The 16,129-nt window shown below is 47.2% G+C and overlaps 1 protein-coding gene across 2 annotated transcripts in view; it reads right to left on the bottom strand.

Annotated features, from left to right (window-relative positions):
* Positions 1-14,960, bottom strand: part of LOC309352995 (collagen alpha-4(VI) chain-like) — a 120,185-nt gene extending 105,225 nt beyond the window's left edge. Inside the window, exons 1-4 of one of the 2 annotated variants that reach the window (XM_081881822.1) lie at positions 14,634-14,960; positions 14,023-14,103; positions 9,171-9,256; positions 7,503-8,111 (exon numbers count right to left, since the gene is read on the bottom strand). In XM_081881822.1, coding sequence (XP_081737948.1) covers positions 7,503-8,111; positions 9,171-9,256; positions 14,023-14,048 — 721 coding nt within the window. In that variant the 5' untranslated portion in view covers positions 14,049-14,103; positions 14,634-14,960. Of the gene's footprint in view, positions 1-7,502; positions 8,112-9,170; positions 9,257-14,022; positions 14,119-14,633 lie in introns of those variants that run through there. The other variant, XM_081881823.1, reaches the window with a different exon arrangement.
* Between the last annotated feature and the right edge of the window lie 1,169 nt (positions 14,961-16,129).

Here is a 16,129-nt window from a genome sequence, read left to right as displayed (position 1 = left end):
TGAAGGCAAAGCCTCCTAGAGGGACCAGGAAGTGTTACATTTGCGACAGTGCACAGCACATGGCGAAAGAGTGTCCCCAGAGGCTGCAGAAACACACTGCAGCTTTAGCAATTGTTGCAGCAGAAATGATGCAAGCAGAGCAACCTCAGGGAAACGACAGTGCCTGGCTGGAAGCAGAGCTGCTGGGGCTCAGCCAGGCGAATCTGTAGAGCAGTCCCCAGCGCTTTTGCAACGCACAGACCCTTTACCACCCAAGCCAGCGGTGCAGCTCACTGCAACACTTCAGTTGCCGAATGGAACCACCCTGGAAGTCCCCATCACGATTGATTCTGGGAGCAACGCAGATTTTGTGGGGACGCACTTTGTCAAGCAGCATCGCATAGCACTTCTGCCAGCGACAACACCTCTGAACGTAGTCACGGTGGATGGCAGGAAATTGCTAGGAGGACAAGTTGTGCAACAGACGCCTCCCATGGTGATGAGGATTGGAAATCATCGAGAAGTCATCAGCTTCAATGTCACCCGCCTTTCAGACACGCCTATAGTATTAGGCATGAGTTGGCTGGAGAGACACAGTCCTGCTGTAGCGTGGTACCAACGGCAGATCACCTTTTGCTCATCGTACTGTGCTCAACATTGCATCCAGTCCAGCCAGGAGGAGGGAGCTGAGCAGCAGTTGCAACTTGGCATGGTGCAGGCAGTACCCCGCAAGTACGAGGGGTTCCTGGAGGTTTTCTGCGAGAAGGAAGCTGACCAGTTGCCGCCCCACAGGCCTTATGATTGTGCCATCGACCTGGTGCCAGGGGCGCAGTTGCCGACTGCAAAACTGTATTCCATGTCTGAGGACGAGATGCAAGAACTCAGGGAGTTCATAGAGCACAATTTGAAGCGCGGATTCATCCGAGAATCGAAAGCGGTGGGGGGCAGTCCTGTTTTCTTTGTAAAGAAAAAGGACACGCCCCAAAAAAGACTCATTGTGGACTATCGATTCATAAACAGTAAGACCAAACCCAAGGCCTTCCCCATGCCCAAGATAGATGATCTCCTGGCAACCGTGAGGAAGGGGAAGATCTTCACCAAATTGGATCTGCGTGGAGCGTATAACCTCATACGCATCCGGGAGGGCGATGAGTGGAAGACGGCCATGTTCACGCCTCTGGGCACGTACGAATACAGAGTTATGCCATTTGGTCTCCAAAATGGATCTCACGTCTTCCAAGCTTTTATGCATCACGTGCTAGCGGGACTTCTCTACAAGAAATGCGTGTGTTTCCTCGACGACATCCTGATCTTTTCGGAAACGGAGGAGGCCCATGAGAAGGACGTAAAGGAAGTCCTGCAGAGACTACGGGAGAACAAGCTCTACGCCAAGTTAGAGAAGTGCCAGTTTGATGTGACGGACGTGGATTTCCTAGGCTACAAGCTGTCCGACAAGGGGCTGGCCATGGACAGCGCCAAGGTCCGCGCGGTGTTGGACTGGAAGAGCCCTCGCAATCGGAAGGAAGTCCAAAGATTCATTGGCTTCGCCAATTTCTACCGCAAATTCATCAGAGGTTTTGCAAAGGAGACGGCAGCGATCACGGACACTCTCAGTTCCAAGAAAAAGAGGTTCGTGTGGACGGAACAGGCGGAGCGCTCTTTTCAGAAGCTTAAAAGCCTTTTCGCCTCCGAGGAGCAGCTGCTGCACGTGAATCCAGGCAAGCCCATACGAGTAGAGACCGACGCGTCAGACAGAGCGGTTGGAGCCGTACTCCTGCAAGAAGATCCACATGGAAACTGGAGACCCGGTGCCTTTTACTCCAGAAAGCTCAGCAAAGCGGAGCAAAACTACACCATATGGGACAGGGAGCTGTTAGCCATTCACGCAGCGTTCAAAGCGTGGCGACATTTCCTCATTGGAGCCAAGCACACAGTGCAGGTCCGCACGGATCACAAGAACTTAGAGTATTGGCGCACGGCGAAACTCCAGAGCCAAAGGCACATGCGCTGGGCAGAGTTCTTCGCGGATTTCGACTTCAGGATAGAGTACGTCCCAGGGGACTCCAACGTCATAGCCGATGCGCTCTCCAGGAAACCGCAATATCTTGAGGAAGCGGCGCCAATAGCAGCCAGGCACATTTTTGCACCGCAGGCGTGGGCGTGCGCTGCCATCGCTGTCGACCTGGACGCGGTACGACGCGCGTTGCAGGTAGATCAGTTTGCACAATCCAAAATAGAGGAGCTGCGTAGGGGTTCGCTGAGAGACGATGAGTTCCAGTTACGCGACGGACTGTTAACTCACAAGGGTGCCCTCTACGTGCCGAGCGACGAGCTCCGAGCAAAGGTTCTGCAGCAGTTGCATGACGCTCCCAGTGCGGGCCATTTCGGCAGGGAGAAGACAATGGAGCTGGTGGCCAGGGACTTTTGGTGGCCCCAGATGCGAGGAGAAGTAGCGGAGTACGTCGCCAGATGTGACACTTGTCAGAGGTCCAAGCCAGTACACCAGAAGCCGGCGGGCTTACTGGAACCACTGGAAACACCACAGCAACCGTGGGAGAGGGTGGCGCTGGACTTCGTCACTGACCTGCCCAGTTCCAGAGGCAAGACGGCGGTACTGGTGGTGGTGGACTTGTTCACCAAGATGGCGCACTTCATTCCCTGCGCGAAGGTGGCGACGGCGGAACAGACCGCCAAGCTCTTCATCGACCACGTGTTCCGGGCGCATGGGCTGCCGCGGGCCATCCTGTCCGACAGGGGGCGCCAGTTTATTTCCAATTTTTGGCAGAAGCTCCTAGGTATCCTGCACGTCAAGATCAACCTAGCGTCGGCAAGACATCCGCAAACCAACGGCCAAGCCGAGAGGGTCAACGCGATCATGCAGCAGTACCTGAGATGTTACGCAAATCAGCGACCCGCAGCTTGGGTGGACTACCTACCGATGGCGGAGTTTGCCTACAACAACACGAAGCACGCGTCGACGGGGGTGACGCCGTTCTTTGCGAACAATGGACGTCATCCCAGGACCTTCCCGGGGTTCGTAGCACCAAGAGAGGGAGAGCCGCAAGAGGCCGACCAGTTTGCTGCAGAACTACAAGAGGTGCACGAGGAGCTGCGGAGACATTTGGAGCTAGCCAAACAAGCATATAAGGTGCAGGCAGACAAAGGCAGAAGAGTGGGAGAGGACATCCAGGTGGGGGACTGGGTGTGGTTAGCGGCCCAGGCGATGCCAGCCAAGTCGTTGGCCAAGAAGAAGCTAGGGCACAGGCAGCTAGGACCATACCAGGTGGAGGCTAAGATCAACCCCGTGGCTTTTCGACTGGCCCTCCCCGAAGGTTCCAGAGTCCACCCGGTTTTTCATAGGTCGGTGCTCACTCCCTACAAGGCCCCGCACAGGTTTCAGGAGTCTGAAACAGTACCGCAGCCACGCACAGAGTCACCTAGGAGGGAGGGATCGCCTAGGGTCGAACCACTCAACGAGGTCACAGAGATCCTGGACTCGAGATGGGGGGAAGAGGGAATAGAATACTTTCTAGTCAGAGAGGGTGAACCAGTCAGTGCCAGTGGGTGGGTGCCGGACTACGCTTTAGACGAACCTCTTTTAAAGGACGAGTTCCATGCCCTTTTCCCACATAGACCCATGCCAGCCGAGTACTTCGATGACTGGCTCTTTACCCCCACATGTTCAGGCAGCACTTTCCACGGCTTTTCTTCAGCCGAGGAAAGAACGCCGGACTCAAACTCGCCCAGGGGATCGTGTTCGGGGGTGGACACAGAGCCCTCTTATTGGTGGGATGAGCAACCAGAGGAAGCCTGGCGCAAGAAATGGCTGAAGGGGCCTTGGCCGGCAGCACCAGACGAAGTAGCAATGGAAGAGGGAACTGCGAACATTTTGGGTGAAGAACCCGAATTCGAACACACGTACACCGAGCTGCCAGCAGAAGACATGGACGTAGCCGAACTGTATCCTGCATCTACCTCCGAGGAGCTGCAGTTCCCACAACCCGCACCCGATGGGGGGGAGGGGGGAAGGGGGGGCTTCGAGGGGGGGATGGATGTCAGGGGTTCAGGGAGAGAGGCGCAGAGGAGGGAGGAGACCGAGAGTGAGGGAGAAGGATTCCAGGCTGACGAGGAAGAGGACGACAATGACCCGAGATGGTCCATGAGTCCGTCCAGTGAATCGGAGGATTCCCAAAAGGGAGCCCCCCTGGTCAAGCCAAGGGGAGGCCAAGGGGGAAGCAGTCAGGAGCAGGGGAACGTAGGGGGAACCGCCAGTGGGAGTTGGAGATCGGGACCGGCTTCTCCACCGGAACGGAGTGAAGAGGGTGGAGTTACCAGTGTGTCGGGAGGAACAGAACAAGGAGCAGAGGGGGAAAGGAGATCGGGGCAAGACGTCCTGCCGGAAGGGGCGGAAAGCAGTACCGGGAGCAGTGTGGCTGTTGAAAGGAAGGTCAGGAGCAACGTACGCGCGCCAAGTTCAAATGTGGAGGCGCGCGGAAGTGGGGAGAGCTCTGGGGAGGAGCCTGGTGCCAAAGCACGAAGGAGGGGGGAGCAGGCAGGAGAAGACTCAGCCTCTGGGGAGTCCCGGAAGGAGGGAACACAGGGGGGCAGGAAGACCCTGCGGAAAAGGAAAGAGAGGAAAAGGTGGAGCAGCACAAGCCTCTTAAATTGGTGCAGGGGAGGGACGGACTCAGAGGGGACTTCTAACATCTAAGGGTAACAGATGCGGAGCCACGGAGTTTGGATGTAATGACGACAATGATCTTCAATAAAACCTTTTGTATATAGCTTGGACTGGACTTTGGTCTCTTGTGAGCTGGGACCCAGGGTGGCTCTGACACATAATAAAGCATCAAACATTAAAAGCATCCTGATACAGAACTGTTTTCTCAAACAGCTTCTCTTGAGGATTTTCTCTAAGCTAGAAAATTGTAAAATGATTTCTTAGAATCAGGGCCACCAAAATATGAAAACAGTACATAGGTTAGAGCTGTACCACATCCAGACTCTGAATTCTTTCTTTCTTTCTTTCTCTTTCTTTCTTTCTTTCTTTCAACAAAGGAGGCGAAAGGGGTTATATGGAAATACAATACGGAAAAAGCTTCACTGTTGACATCCTGTCTGTCAGATATATTATTTCATATGTGTGTGTTTCCCCTGATTTTTGGGCCTCCCCAAATGAGGATACAAATTTGCAAATGACACAAAAATATACAAATTTTATGTGCATCTGTACTCCCTTTTGTGAGTGAGGTGAAGGGAACCAATGCACCGTGTACTGGGCCAAGAAAATCCTATTGGCATCCATCATCAGAACAAGTCAGAAAAGGGCAGATAAAGAAAAAAGATATTGGCTGATTTCACACACAACCTTTACATCTTTCTGCATATTTTCTCTTTGCATTTTGATGGTAAACATCTAAAAGTGGCTAAACTGGACCACATATTGAAAATTAGCTCTCTTCCATGTTCTGTGCTGTGAATCATAGAGTCATAGGACTGCAGAGTTAGAAGGGACCCCGAGGGTCATCTAGTCCAACCCCTTGCAAGGCACGAATCCTGCCCATGGACATCCCTGGGTGGGCTCAAACCACCAACCTTCTGGTTAACAGCCAGACGCACTGACCCAATGTGCCACCAGCGTTCAGAAGTGACAGATTTCATTTAGTTTTCCCGATTGCCTAATTCTTCTTTTTAAGCGACATCTCTGGCAATAAGTGCAGTACATGTCCACTCAGAAGTTGGCCCATAATGAGTTCAGCATGATGTGTGAAAATAGCCTTACTGTGCTGGTCCCATAGGTTACCCAAGAGGCGAGGTCCAAGTCTGGTCCATGATCAAAGGTGCAACGTGGAGGCAGTCCGTAGTAGCTGAAGCTGAGTGCAGGGCAGGGAGTCGGGTGAAGTCAGGAACAGGCTTGCAAGCAGGGAGCCAGGACAGGCCAGGAGCTCAGGCAGGAAAGCAGGACAGGGTTCAGGCAGGAACTAGCAACCCATAATGTTGCTCCCGCAACTTGGGGCTAGGGCTGACTAGCTTTTATCTGCCCCGAGGCATAGGGCGGCTCCAATCCTCTGGTGACTCGCCTCTCCTGGCCTGGAGGCGAGCACTCCTCCTGCGGGAACTTAGTTCCCTCCGCCTCTCTGCCCTGAGCCTCTGCAGCTCAGGAGAGACTGGAGGGTTACCGGACCCAGCGGCAACCTCAGCTTCCCCTGACGGGGCTGAGAGTGGAGCACCTGCAAGCAGTGGGTCCTCCATCACCTCAGGAGCCAGAGCAGACTCAGCTGATGCCTGCACTTGAGGATCCAGCTCAGGTGAGGACCCTTCAGGCTGATGCCCCAGCCTCGGCTCAACTGGTTCTGGAGGCAGGGAATCCTGTGCAGGCTGGGATCCCTCAGGTGTAGTATCTGAGTCCGAATCCCAGGCCATCACACTTACCGGTTGAATTTATCTTGCATCAGGCTCTTTGTATAAAACACATGCCCTCCTCTTTCTGTACACCCATCACCTGCTGCCAGGGGCTGGACTGAGGAGGAATGGTGGGAACCCCCTCATCTTCCTGCAACTTCCCAAAAAGAGGAGGACAGTATAGATTTAGAACAGTGGTTTGCAGAAGGGCATAATTCAGAGGCTGCAGAGGGGAGGAGCTGGAAAATATTGGGAGAGCAGCAGGAAGAAGGACCAGGGGAGAGACAGTTAACAGACTCAGTGTCTCTAGAAAGCATTCCTGACCCCTTCCCCTCTAACAGAACCAGGCAGGCCTTGAAAGTAGTAAAATAGAAAGCTCAGAGGCAGAAAGCTCAGATCAGCCAGTGCAGGGGTGACGTAGAATAGAAGAGACCGAGAGGGTGGGACTTGACTTGGAGCAACGCCTTTATCTAAGGAAGCATTCCTTTGTCTCTCTCTGTGAATATTGAATAAGCTACTTGGTAAGAACTCATCCCACAGTGAGAGGGATAGGATTCCCTGAAGCCTTGACACCTGGTAGCATGCTGCTGAATGAAAAAGATTTTGTGATCTTGTTGTTGTTTAGTCGTTTAGTCGTGTCCGACTCTTTGTGACCCCATGGACCAGAGCACGCCAGACACTCCTGTCTTCCACTGCCTCTCGCAGTTTGGTCAAACTCATGCTGGTAGCTTCAAGAACACTGTCCAACCTTCTTGTCCTCTGTCGTCCCCTTCTCCTTGTGCCCTCCATCTTTCCCAACATCAGGGTCTTTTCCAGGGAGTCTTCTTTTCTCATGAGGTGGCCAAAGTATTGGAGCCTCAGCTTCAGGATCTGTCCTTCCAGTGAGCACTCAGGGCTGATTTCCTTCAGAATGGAGAGGTTTGATCTTCTTGCAGTCCATGGGACTCTCAAGAGTCTCCTCCAGCACCAGAATTCAAAAGCATCAATTCTTCGGCGATCAGCCTTCTTTATGGTCCAGCTCTCACTTCCATACATCACTACTGGGAAAACCATAGCTAGGGAAAAAAAGAGAGACCACTGTATATATATATATATATACACACACACACTTTTGGATTTACCTGGAGAAATCTGAGTGATGTGTTGAGAGGCTTCTTCGCCAGTAGTACAAATCACCTGGAGCAGATTTTGGGAGATGCCCTGCAAGCCGGCAAAATCTTCCACGTTGTAGACGTGCGTCTCGTCTGGGTCGCTAGCGATTAACTGAAGCTCCGACAAAACAGCATCCTTAATGCCCAAAGCATAGAGGGTGATGCCTGCACTCTTGACCAGCTTTGACGGCTCACGGATATCATCCTGAGCTTCCCCGTCTGTTATCACAACTGCCACTTGGGGGACGCCTTCGCGGCGCCGACTGCCGGCCACTTCGCTGAACTGATGGTCCAGCATAAACTTCAAACTCTTCCCAGTTTTGGTTCCCCCTCCTTTGTAGTGCAAGTTCTGAATCCGGTTTAAGATGTCCTCTTTGTGGTGGAAAGTGTTCAGGAAGAACTCGTTGTGAGGCAGGTCGCTGTACTGAATCAGCCCAACCTGGATTTTATCCGGTCCAATGTCCAAGCCGTCAACCATGGTGTACAGAAAGTCTTGCATGCTTTTGAAGTTCTTTGTTCCTATGCTCCAGGATCCATCCACCAGGAACACGAGGTCTGCAATGGCAGTTTCTCTGCAGACTGAAGAAAGACAGGGTAACCTTCTTTTGTTCTTACACCAATAGGCATTTGTTAGATTTGGGACAGGCAAAAGAAAACATTTCTTCATGTAACCCAGGGGTTGGGGGACATGAAGTTTGCATGATGTCACAGGTCCCCAACTCGCATCATCCCTGACTACCAACCATGCTGGATGGGGTGATGGCAAAACAACAACAACAAACCTATGGTTACGTGAAACATAATAAACATACAAGACGTAACCGGCTTTACTTTTGAATAAATAAGGTATACTATTCATTGTATCAAACTGTAGATTTCAACGGAAGTCTCATAAAGTTCAATGAAAAAAGCAGAAGACCCAGTGGATCAGTTCATTCTCTAGTCAGTTCATGCATAAGGTCCATACATGTATAAGTATCTATTCCACTTGCCTGTTCATAGAGTCCAATAATCCACATGACGGGTTGTTACAGTTCCACAGAATCCTTTCACAGAGTCTAAGACAACCACTACTATGCTATAAGATCCTTTAATATTACATATGAGCCTGTTCTACTGATGAAGCCTAGGATAGCGAAACAAGGCTAATATTCCGGAAATCCTTGTCTTAGACTCTGTGGAATAGATACTTATACATGTATGGACCTTATGCATGAACTGACTAGAGAATGAACTGATCCACTGGGTCTTCTGCTTTTTTCATTGAACTTTATGAGACTTCCGTTGAAATCTACAGTTTGATACGATGAATAGTATACCTTATTTATTCAAAAGTAAAGCAGCCTGGGCTCCTGACATTAGATATGTCATTCTAAAACATCACAGGGCATACTTGTTGATTAAAATGGTTTTTTTAACGCACACATACCGTTTTTGTTTTTGTTTTGTTTTGTTTTGTTTGTCAAATGTAATACCCTGCCACACCATTTTCTAAACCGCTGTTTCTTTCTGTGCTGCTGGTCGCTGGTCGCTCTGCTCTGCCCTCTGGTGTCATATTTAAATTCTTCCCCCCCCCCCCTCCATGTCTTTTGTTATCTGCACATGGATATTGCTAAAGAAGCACAGATATTACATTACCAGTAGTTTGGGCATCGGTTGAGCACAACATGGTCAAAAACACAAGAATGAATCTTTGGTTCCAGTTGTCCATCGTGGGGGCACCCCTGAAGAAAATAACAATAATAATTCATTGTAACAACAACCTTTCATTCATATTGGAAAACCCAGTTGTATACACAAAGCTATGCCATAAGTCCCGGACATAGCCGGATTTTCACTTTTTGAAATATGGCAACCCTAATACACACTAAGCCTTTAAAGCATATTCAGAGCACATAGCTTCCACCAAAGAGTCCTGGGAACTGTAATTTGTTAAGGGTTGCTGGTGACTCTAACTATGTCCCCTGCTATGCTAATCCATAATTTCTCCCATATCAAAGTTTCAGGATCAGTGTACACATGCATCACTTAAGGATGTAACAAGAGTTCTGTTGGTAGAGCCCCGGTCTCAGGTTCAATCCCTTGAAGGGCTGGGGATGAGCTCTGCCTGAAACCCTGGAGAGCCCCCTCTGCCAGTCAGTGTAGAAACCAGGGGTGAGGGACCTTGAGGACCAGGGAATGAATGCTCCAGGTTTCTCCATCTGGCCCTGGAGGGTCTTCCCAGGCTATGTGTATTACTGGTCCTGCTCCCTTCTCAAGTGCTTTGCTCTGGTTGGAAGGTGTCCTTGAACAAGCCTCTTGGTTGCCTGAATGGAGGATGGAGATGTGTCTGTAAATCTCTGGCTTTTACAAGAGTGAATTGACAATAGTATTGCGTTGTGTGATGTTTTACCTGTGACTTCTGTGTATTAGTCATCATTGCATCTATTGGGTAATGGACAGGCACCTGTTAATCAGCCTTGTGTGACTCTACATACACTGTATAAAAAATTTGGATTGAGGAATAATCCTCTTCACAGGCTGAATACAGATATCATGCCAAACTGTGGTTTGGCATCGTATCTGCACCTGTGTTGCAAAACCCTGGAGTGTCACCAGGATATCAACCGTAGTTTCAAGCTGGCTTCCAAGCTACAGTTTATGCTAACCATGGTTTGCTGTTATATCTGAATTAATAAGCCAAATTAGGAACCACGGCTCCACCCGAAGAGGCTGATGCACCATGAAAGTGCGCTGAACACATGGGAAATGAAAAACCAGTAAGTTGCCCTAAACCACGGTTTGCCTGTTGTATATCTGGACGTTGAAACCTCAGTATGGTTAGGCACAAGCCATTATTCAGCGCAGTTTCAGCCACTACAAAGATCTGTACTGTGAGGTTGTGTCTTGGGTCTTTTTTTGATAATGACAGGCCAGCTGTGAAACACCAAAATTTCTGGCAAATATCTATGACAACAATTAAGCGGGGGAAATGAAACAGCCACCTCTGAATTAATGATGACAAACAAAGCCCTGCAGACAAGACTAACATTGCTTATGGGATACCAGATGATTAGGATCTACCTCCAAAAGACAAACTGTTTATTATTATGTTATGCACTTCAGCAGCTGCATAGGCCCCTGGAAAGTTTGTGCAAGCAAGCTGGGTTTATGCATTTCAGAAGCTCCTCCAGGTTGACCTTCTGAAACTATTTGAAAGGGCACTGCATTTTTTCCACCAGACTGAGAATCCGGTTCCAAAAAATTAGGGTCTTGCTGTGCCACTAGTCAAAGCACAGCCCTGAGAACATTTTAGACTTTGACCGATACTCCTGCACAAAAACTCTTCTTTGAAACTAGACAAGTCTAAATGCCCCGTCTAAAGACTTGAGACATATTTTTGTTTCATTAAATGCAGAGGAGGGGTTGGAAAAAACCAGTCGCAAACAGCATGAAAGATGTGCACAGATAACCCATGCCAGCTAAATCTAGTTAATTATGGTTGCACAGGAACATCAACCTCAAGGGCAACAGATACAAGTGGGATGTAGGAAATCTATCCAAACTAATCATCATCATGAATGTTACAAAGTCATCCCAAATGTTTTGGATTCTTCCCCACTTCGCAATCTGGGTCCTTTGCTGCTTTCTCACATGAGTCCCGGCCTAAAAAAGCTTGCTGAAGGATAAAAAAGGTAAAGGTAAAGAGACCCCTGACCATTAGGTCCAGTTGTGGCCGACTCTGGGGTTGCGGCGCTCATCTCGCTTTATTGGCTGAGGGAGCCGGCGTACAGCTTCCGGATCATGTGGCCAGCATGACTAAGCCGCTTCTGGCGAACCAGAGCAGTGCACGGAAACGCTGTTTAACTTCCCGCCGGAGTGGTACCTATTTATCTACTTGCACTTTGACGTGCTTTCAAACTGCTAGGTTGGCAGGGGCAGGGACGGAGCAACGGGAGCTCACCCCGTCGTGGGGATTCGAACCGCCGACCTTCTGATCAGCAAGCCCTAGGCTCTGTGGTTAAACCCACAGCACCACCCACATCCCACTGAATGGTATAGTTTTTGTAAAATATGCAGGGATTTATGATATGTAAAATGAACCATGGAAAGAGAAAAAGGGAGGTCACTGGTATCTTAAGGATGTAACAATGAGTATTTTAAATTGTAAAACAGAAAATTTAATAAAAATTATATATACACACAAAAAAGATATATCACTATATCACAATATTTGGCTGGTGATACATCACAATGTTGAAAAGCTGGCATTGCCCAGCCCTGATCCCTACTAGCTATAGCAATTTCCCAGAGTCCTAATGCTGCAACAAGATGTTTATGAAGCAGAGTAAAGCAAACATCATGCTAGCACCACAGTAGATATAAAAAGTGTGCCATAATTCTGCCATGGTAAAAGGTACCAGTTCAATGGCTTTAATAACCTAGTATCACCACCACGTTTTTACGCAACACGGAAAAAGGCATTGTGCAAGCACTGAAACTGTTTGTATCTTGGTTTGGAGGCAGTGTGGTCTCAACATAGCAAAAAGTGTCGTCCTTTTTTAAGCGAACCACATCTTTCCTGTGGCTTATTTCCAATAAGACAATCTACAGCAATCGATTACATCTGATAAGCATCCTGTTTTTGGATAGCTTTCCAAGCAATGAATAAACATCCGCAGAGATAATGCTGCAGCGTGTGGGTAAATAACCTGGGTTAGTAATTCTATTCATGTGGTGAAAAAGTTCAGGACCACACAAGTGGGTCTTGTGTTAAATATAGGTCAACGCACATCTTGGTCTGAAAAAACAGGTTACGTTAAACAGAAAAGTAGGGAAAGTGTTCATTAGTCATGAACACAAAGGGAAGAAAATATAATTCGTTTCTCCAGTGCAGGATACAGTTGTTATCCAACCACTTTTCAATGCTTATACTTATCCTTTGAGCTTTGCTGTTTTTGAATATGAGAGAAAATTTAGATTTTTCCTCCAAAACATTGCTGTGTACTGCCTCCCACCCACATATTCTTGAAACTTGCTAAATATTAATAATATTTCAATGAATACTGTTTGGATACTCTTCTACCTCCATCACATTTTTTAATATATATTTTTCTTAAGGATGACAGCAAGCTTAGTATTTATAGGATTTACAGAAGCCGTCCCAGTTTCTGATTTGATCCCGGAATGTCCCACTTTTCCTTAGGATGTCCTTGTTTTCATTGGAGAAATGTTGGAGGTATGGAGTTAGGTGACCCCCCAGCCAAGGAGATAAGTAACTATACAACCTTTAGAAGCCATCTGAAGGCAGCCCTATATAGGGAAGTTTTTAAATGTTTACTATTTTATTATGTTGTTATATCTGAAAGAATGTCTCCACCCCATCGTTCTGCCCGGACGCTGAGGTCCAGCGCCGAGGGCCTTCTGTCGGTTCCCTCACTGCGAGAAGCCAAGTTACAGGGAACCAGGCAGAGGGCCTTCTTGGTAGTGGCACCTGCCCTGTGGAACGCCCTCCCACCAGATGTCAAAGAGAACAACAACTACTAGACTTTAAGAAGACTTCTAAAAGCAGCCCTTTTTAGGGAAGCTTTTAATGTTTGAAATATTACAGTATTTTAATATTTTGTTGGAAGCCACCCAGAGTGGCTGGGGAAGCCCAGCCAGATGGGCAGGGTATAAGTAAAAAATTACTTATTATTATTATTATTATTATTATTATTATTATTATTATTAGGAGTGGCTGGGGCAACTCAGTCAGATAAACAGCAAAATAATAATCCTCCTCCTCCTCCTCACCATTATCATTTTTGAATAGGACATCCCTATTTTCATCAGATAAATGTTGGAGGGTATGCAACTTTTGGGCCTCCTTTAAGATGCTCATATAAATGTTCCAGCCCTAAGTGACTTAGGCCCAAATATCTGAAAAACTGCTTCCTTCCCTGGACCCTCTCAGGTTTTAAGATTGACAAAGAGGGTAAAAACACAAAAACTTGCCCTGGGACCATGCAGTAAAGGGCAGGCAAAAGATCCTATAACCAAAAATAATCAATAAATAAACCTCAGGCCACCTTCCTTCTACAACATCTTTCGGAATGTAAAAAGACAGATGTACATGTGGATGTTCTTGCCTGTTTGAAACTATGAAAACTAATAAAATTCTAAATTTTAAAAAGGTGGGTTGAAGTTTTTTTCCTGACCTTCCCACTATTGCTAAAGACTAAACATACAGCCATATTTTTTTCTGATGTATTCTTGGATTTACCAATATGAATTCCCTCATCTTTTTGCTAACTGGATGAGAATTTACACTTGAAGAACGATCACTAAGGTTTTGTATTAGGATGGAACTTAGATCCCAACCCCAGACAGACCATCAGGATCTCGTGTTGCCTTTTACAGCTTCCTGCAAACATTCTATTACTTATTCATTTACTGAAAATATGCATCATCTCGTTTGTGGCAAGCTGAAGTACGATTACATCCCGTTTGAATAAATTATTCCTCTTACTTGCAGAAACCTTCCTTCTTGTACATGCTTGCTTTTCCCGAACTTCCTTCCTCACAGAGTTGTCTGCAAAGGCTAAAAGCCCTGAAATGCAAAAAAGAATTCCATGTGCAGAGCTTTGGTGCAAATGTCCAGCATTTTGCCTCTCTCTAAAATATATTAGAAAGTGGATTCCTAAACCTTATATTTCTTCTCAAAGCAGCAGCAGCAGCATTTGGCAACAAAGTCTGCCCTGTCCATTCCACCTACCGCTCACCTCTTCAGATTGCTATATTATAATTCCAGAATAAATCAATTGGAACTAGACATTTAACTTGCAATGCATCTCAAGTCTAAACATTCTGTGAGATAAGACGAAATATCTTGCACTAGCCAATGTCTTATCAGTGATGCATGGGAAAGTTCTTTCAGAAATTTTATTAGTACATTTTTGGGGGAAACAACATTAAAATGTCTCTGTGAAGCCATAAAAATCATTTTCTTCTTTCTGTGAAGAAAGACACCCATTTCTTTTGGGATCTGATATGAGCGTAAAGTTTATATTTTCCCTCACAGAAGCACACGCATAACGATTGCAAATTAATGGAGAAGGAGATCCTAAATATTGCACTCACCTGGCTTCTTAAAGGTCCATCTGTGCAGTGTCTAGTGGTCCATATGATCGATCATCTATCCTCTCTCAGGACTGTCCAAAAGCATCAAAGATTCCAGCTGTGAGCAGCCAGTTGTGCTGTTGGAAACAGACCGGGAGCCCGCCTCCCAAGACAATCCCTCTGAGACAGAACTCTCAGTCTCTTGCGTAAACTCTGGATTGCCCCAGAAGGAAAAGTTTTTTCTGGCATGTATGCAGGATTAATAAGAATTTTAAAAATATTGCCAGTAATGGAGGCCCTAAAGTATATATTCGAGTCTATGAATTCAAGATATTCACTTGCCGGTCTTCAAATCCGACACGAGACCCCAATTGACCCCTTCAATGACCACAGGCACTTCTCTGCCTCAATTCCCCATCTGTAAAGCTATACAGTTGTACCTTGGATCTCAAACGCCTTGCAACTTGAACGTTTTGGCTCCCAAATGCCGCAAACCGGGAAGTGAGTGTTGCGGTTTGCGAACGTTCTTTGGAACCCGAACATCCGACGCTGCTTCCGCAGCTTTTGATTGGCTGCAGGAAGCTTCTGCAGCCAATTGGAAGCCGTGCCTTGGTTGTCGAATGTTTTCGGAAGTCGAACAGACTTCCGGAACGGATTCCGTTCAACAACCAAGGTATGACTGGATCATTATGATGATGCTGATGACACTCAGCTGGACCAGTGTCTTGCCTTGGTAATGGACTGGATGAGAGCCAACAAACTGAAGCTCGATCCAGATAAGACTTAGGCTCTGTTAGTGGGTGGTTCCCTAGACCAGATGGGTAGGAGATCGCCTACTTTTGATAGGGCTACATTTCCTCTGAAGGATCAGGTTTGTAGCTTGAGGGTGCTTCTGGATCCTTTGCTATCACTCAAGGCTCAGGTGGCCTCAGTGGCCCGGAGTGCCTTCCATCAGCTTCAGCTGGTGGCCCAGCTACGCTCCTTCTTTTTTTTTTTTTTAATAATAATTTTTATTAATTTTCCAATTTTAAGACAAAACAACAACATACAAATATCAACAAATACAAACAAACACACAAATATAATTTCTCAACCTCATTTTCATAAACCTCCTTTCTCGGACTTCCCCATACCTCACCCTTTTTGCATCCTTGTTTTACAGTTTTTCAGCAACCCTTTCTACCAATTAAATTTAAACTTATTATCTTTCTCAATTTCACCTTAAGACATCAAACAATTTCAGCTGTAATTCTGCATCTTCCTTCCCCTTGACATTTTAGCACTCCTCAATTTTGTAACAGTTCCTAAGATATGCTTTAAACTTCTTCCAGTCTTCCTCCACCGTCTCTTTCTCTTGGTCACGGATTCTGCCAGTCATTTCTGCCAGTCCCATAAAGTCGATCACTTTCGTCTGCCATTCTTCCAGTGAAGGTACCAGCTACGCTCCTATCTGGACAAAGATAGTCTAATCACTGTTGTCTATGCTCTGGAAAACTCAAGGTTAGATTATTGCAATG

This window comes from Podarcis erhardii (genome assembly GCF_964252035.2).
Source record: "Podarcis erhardii genome assembly, chromosome: 12".
Taxonomy (NCBI): domain Eukaryota; kingdom Metazoa; phylum Chordata; class Lepidosauria; order Squamata; family Lacertidae; genus Podarcis; species Podarcis erhardii.
This window is presented reverse-complemented; position numbering and strand designations above follow the sequence as displayed.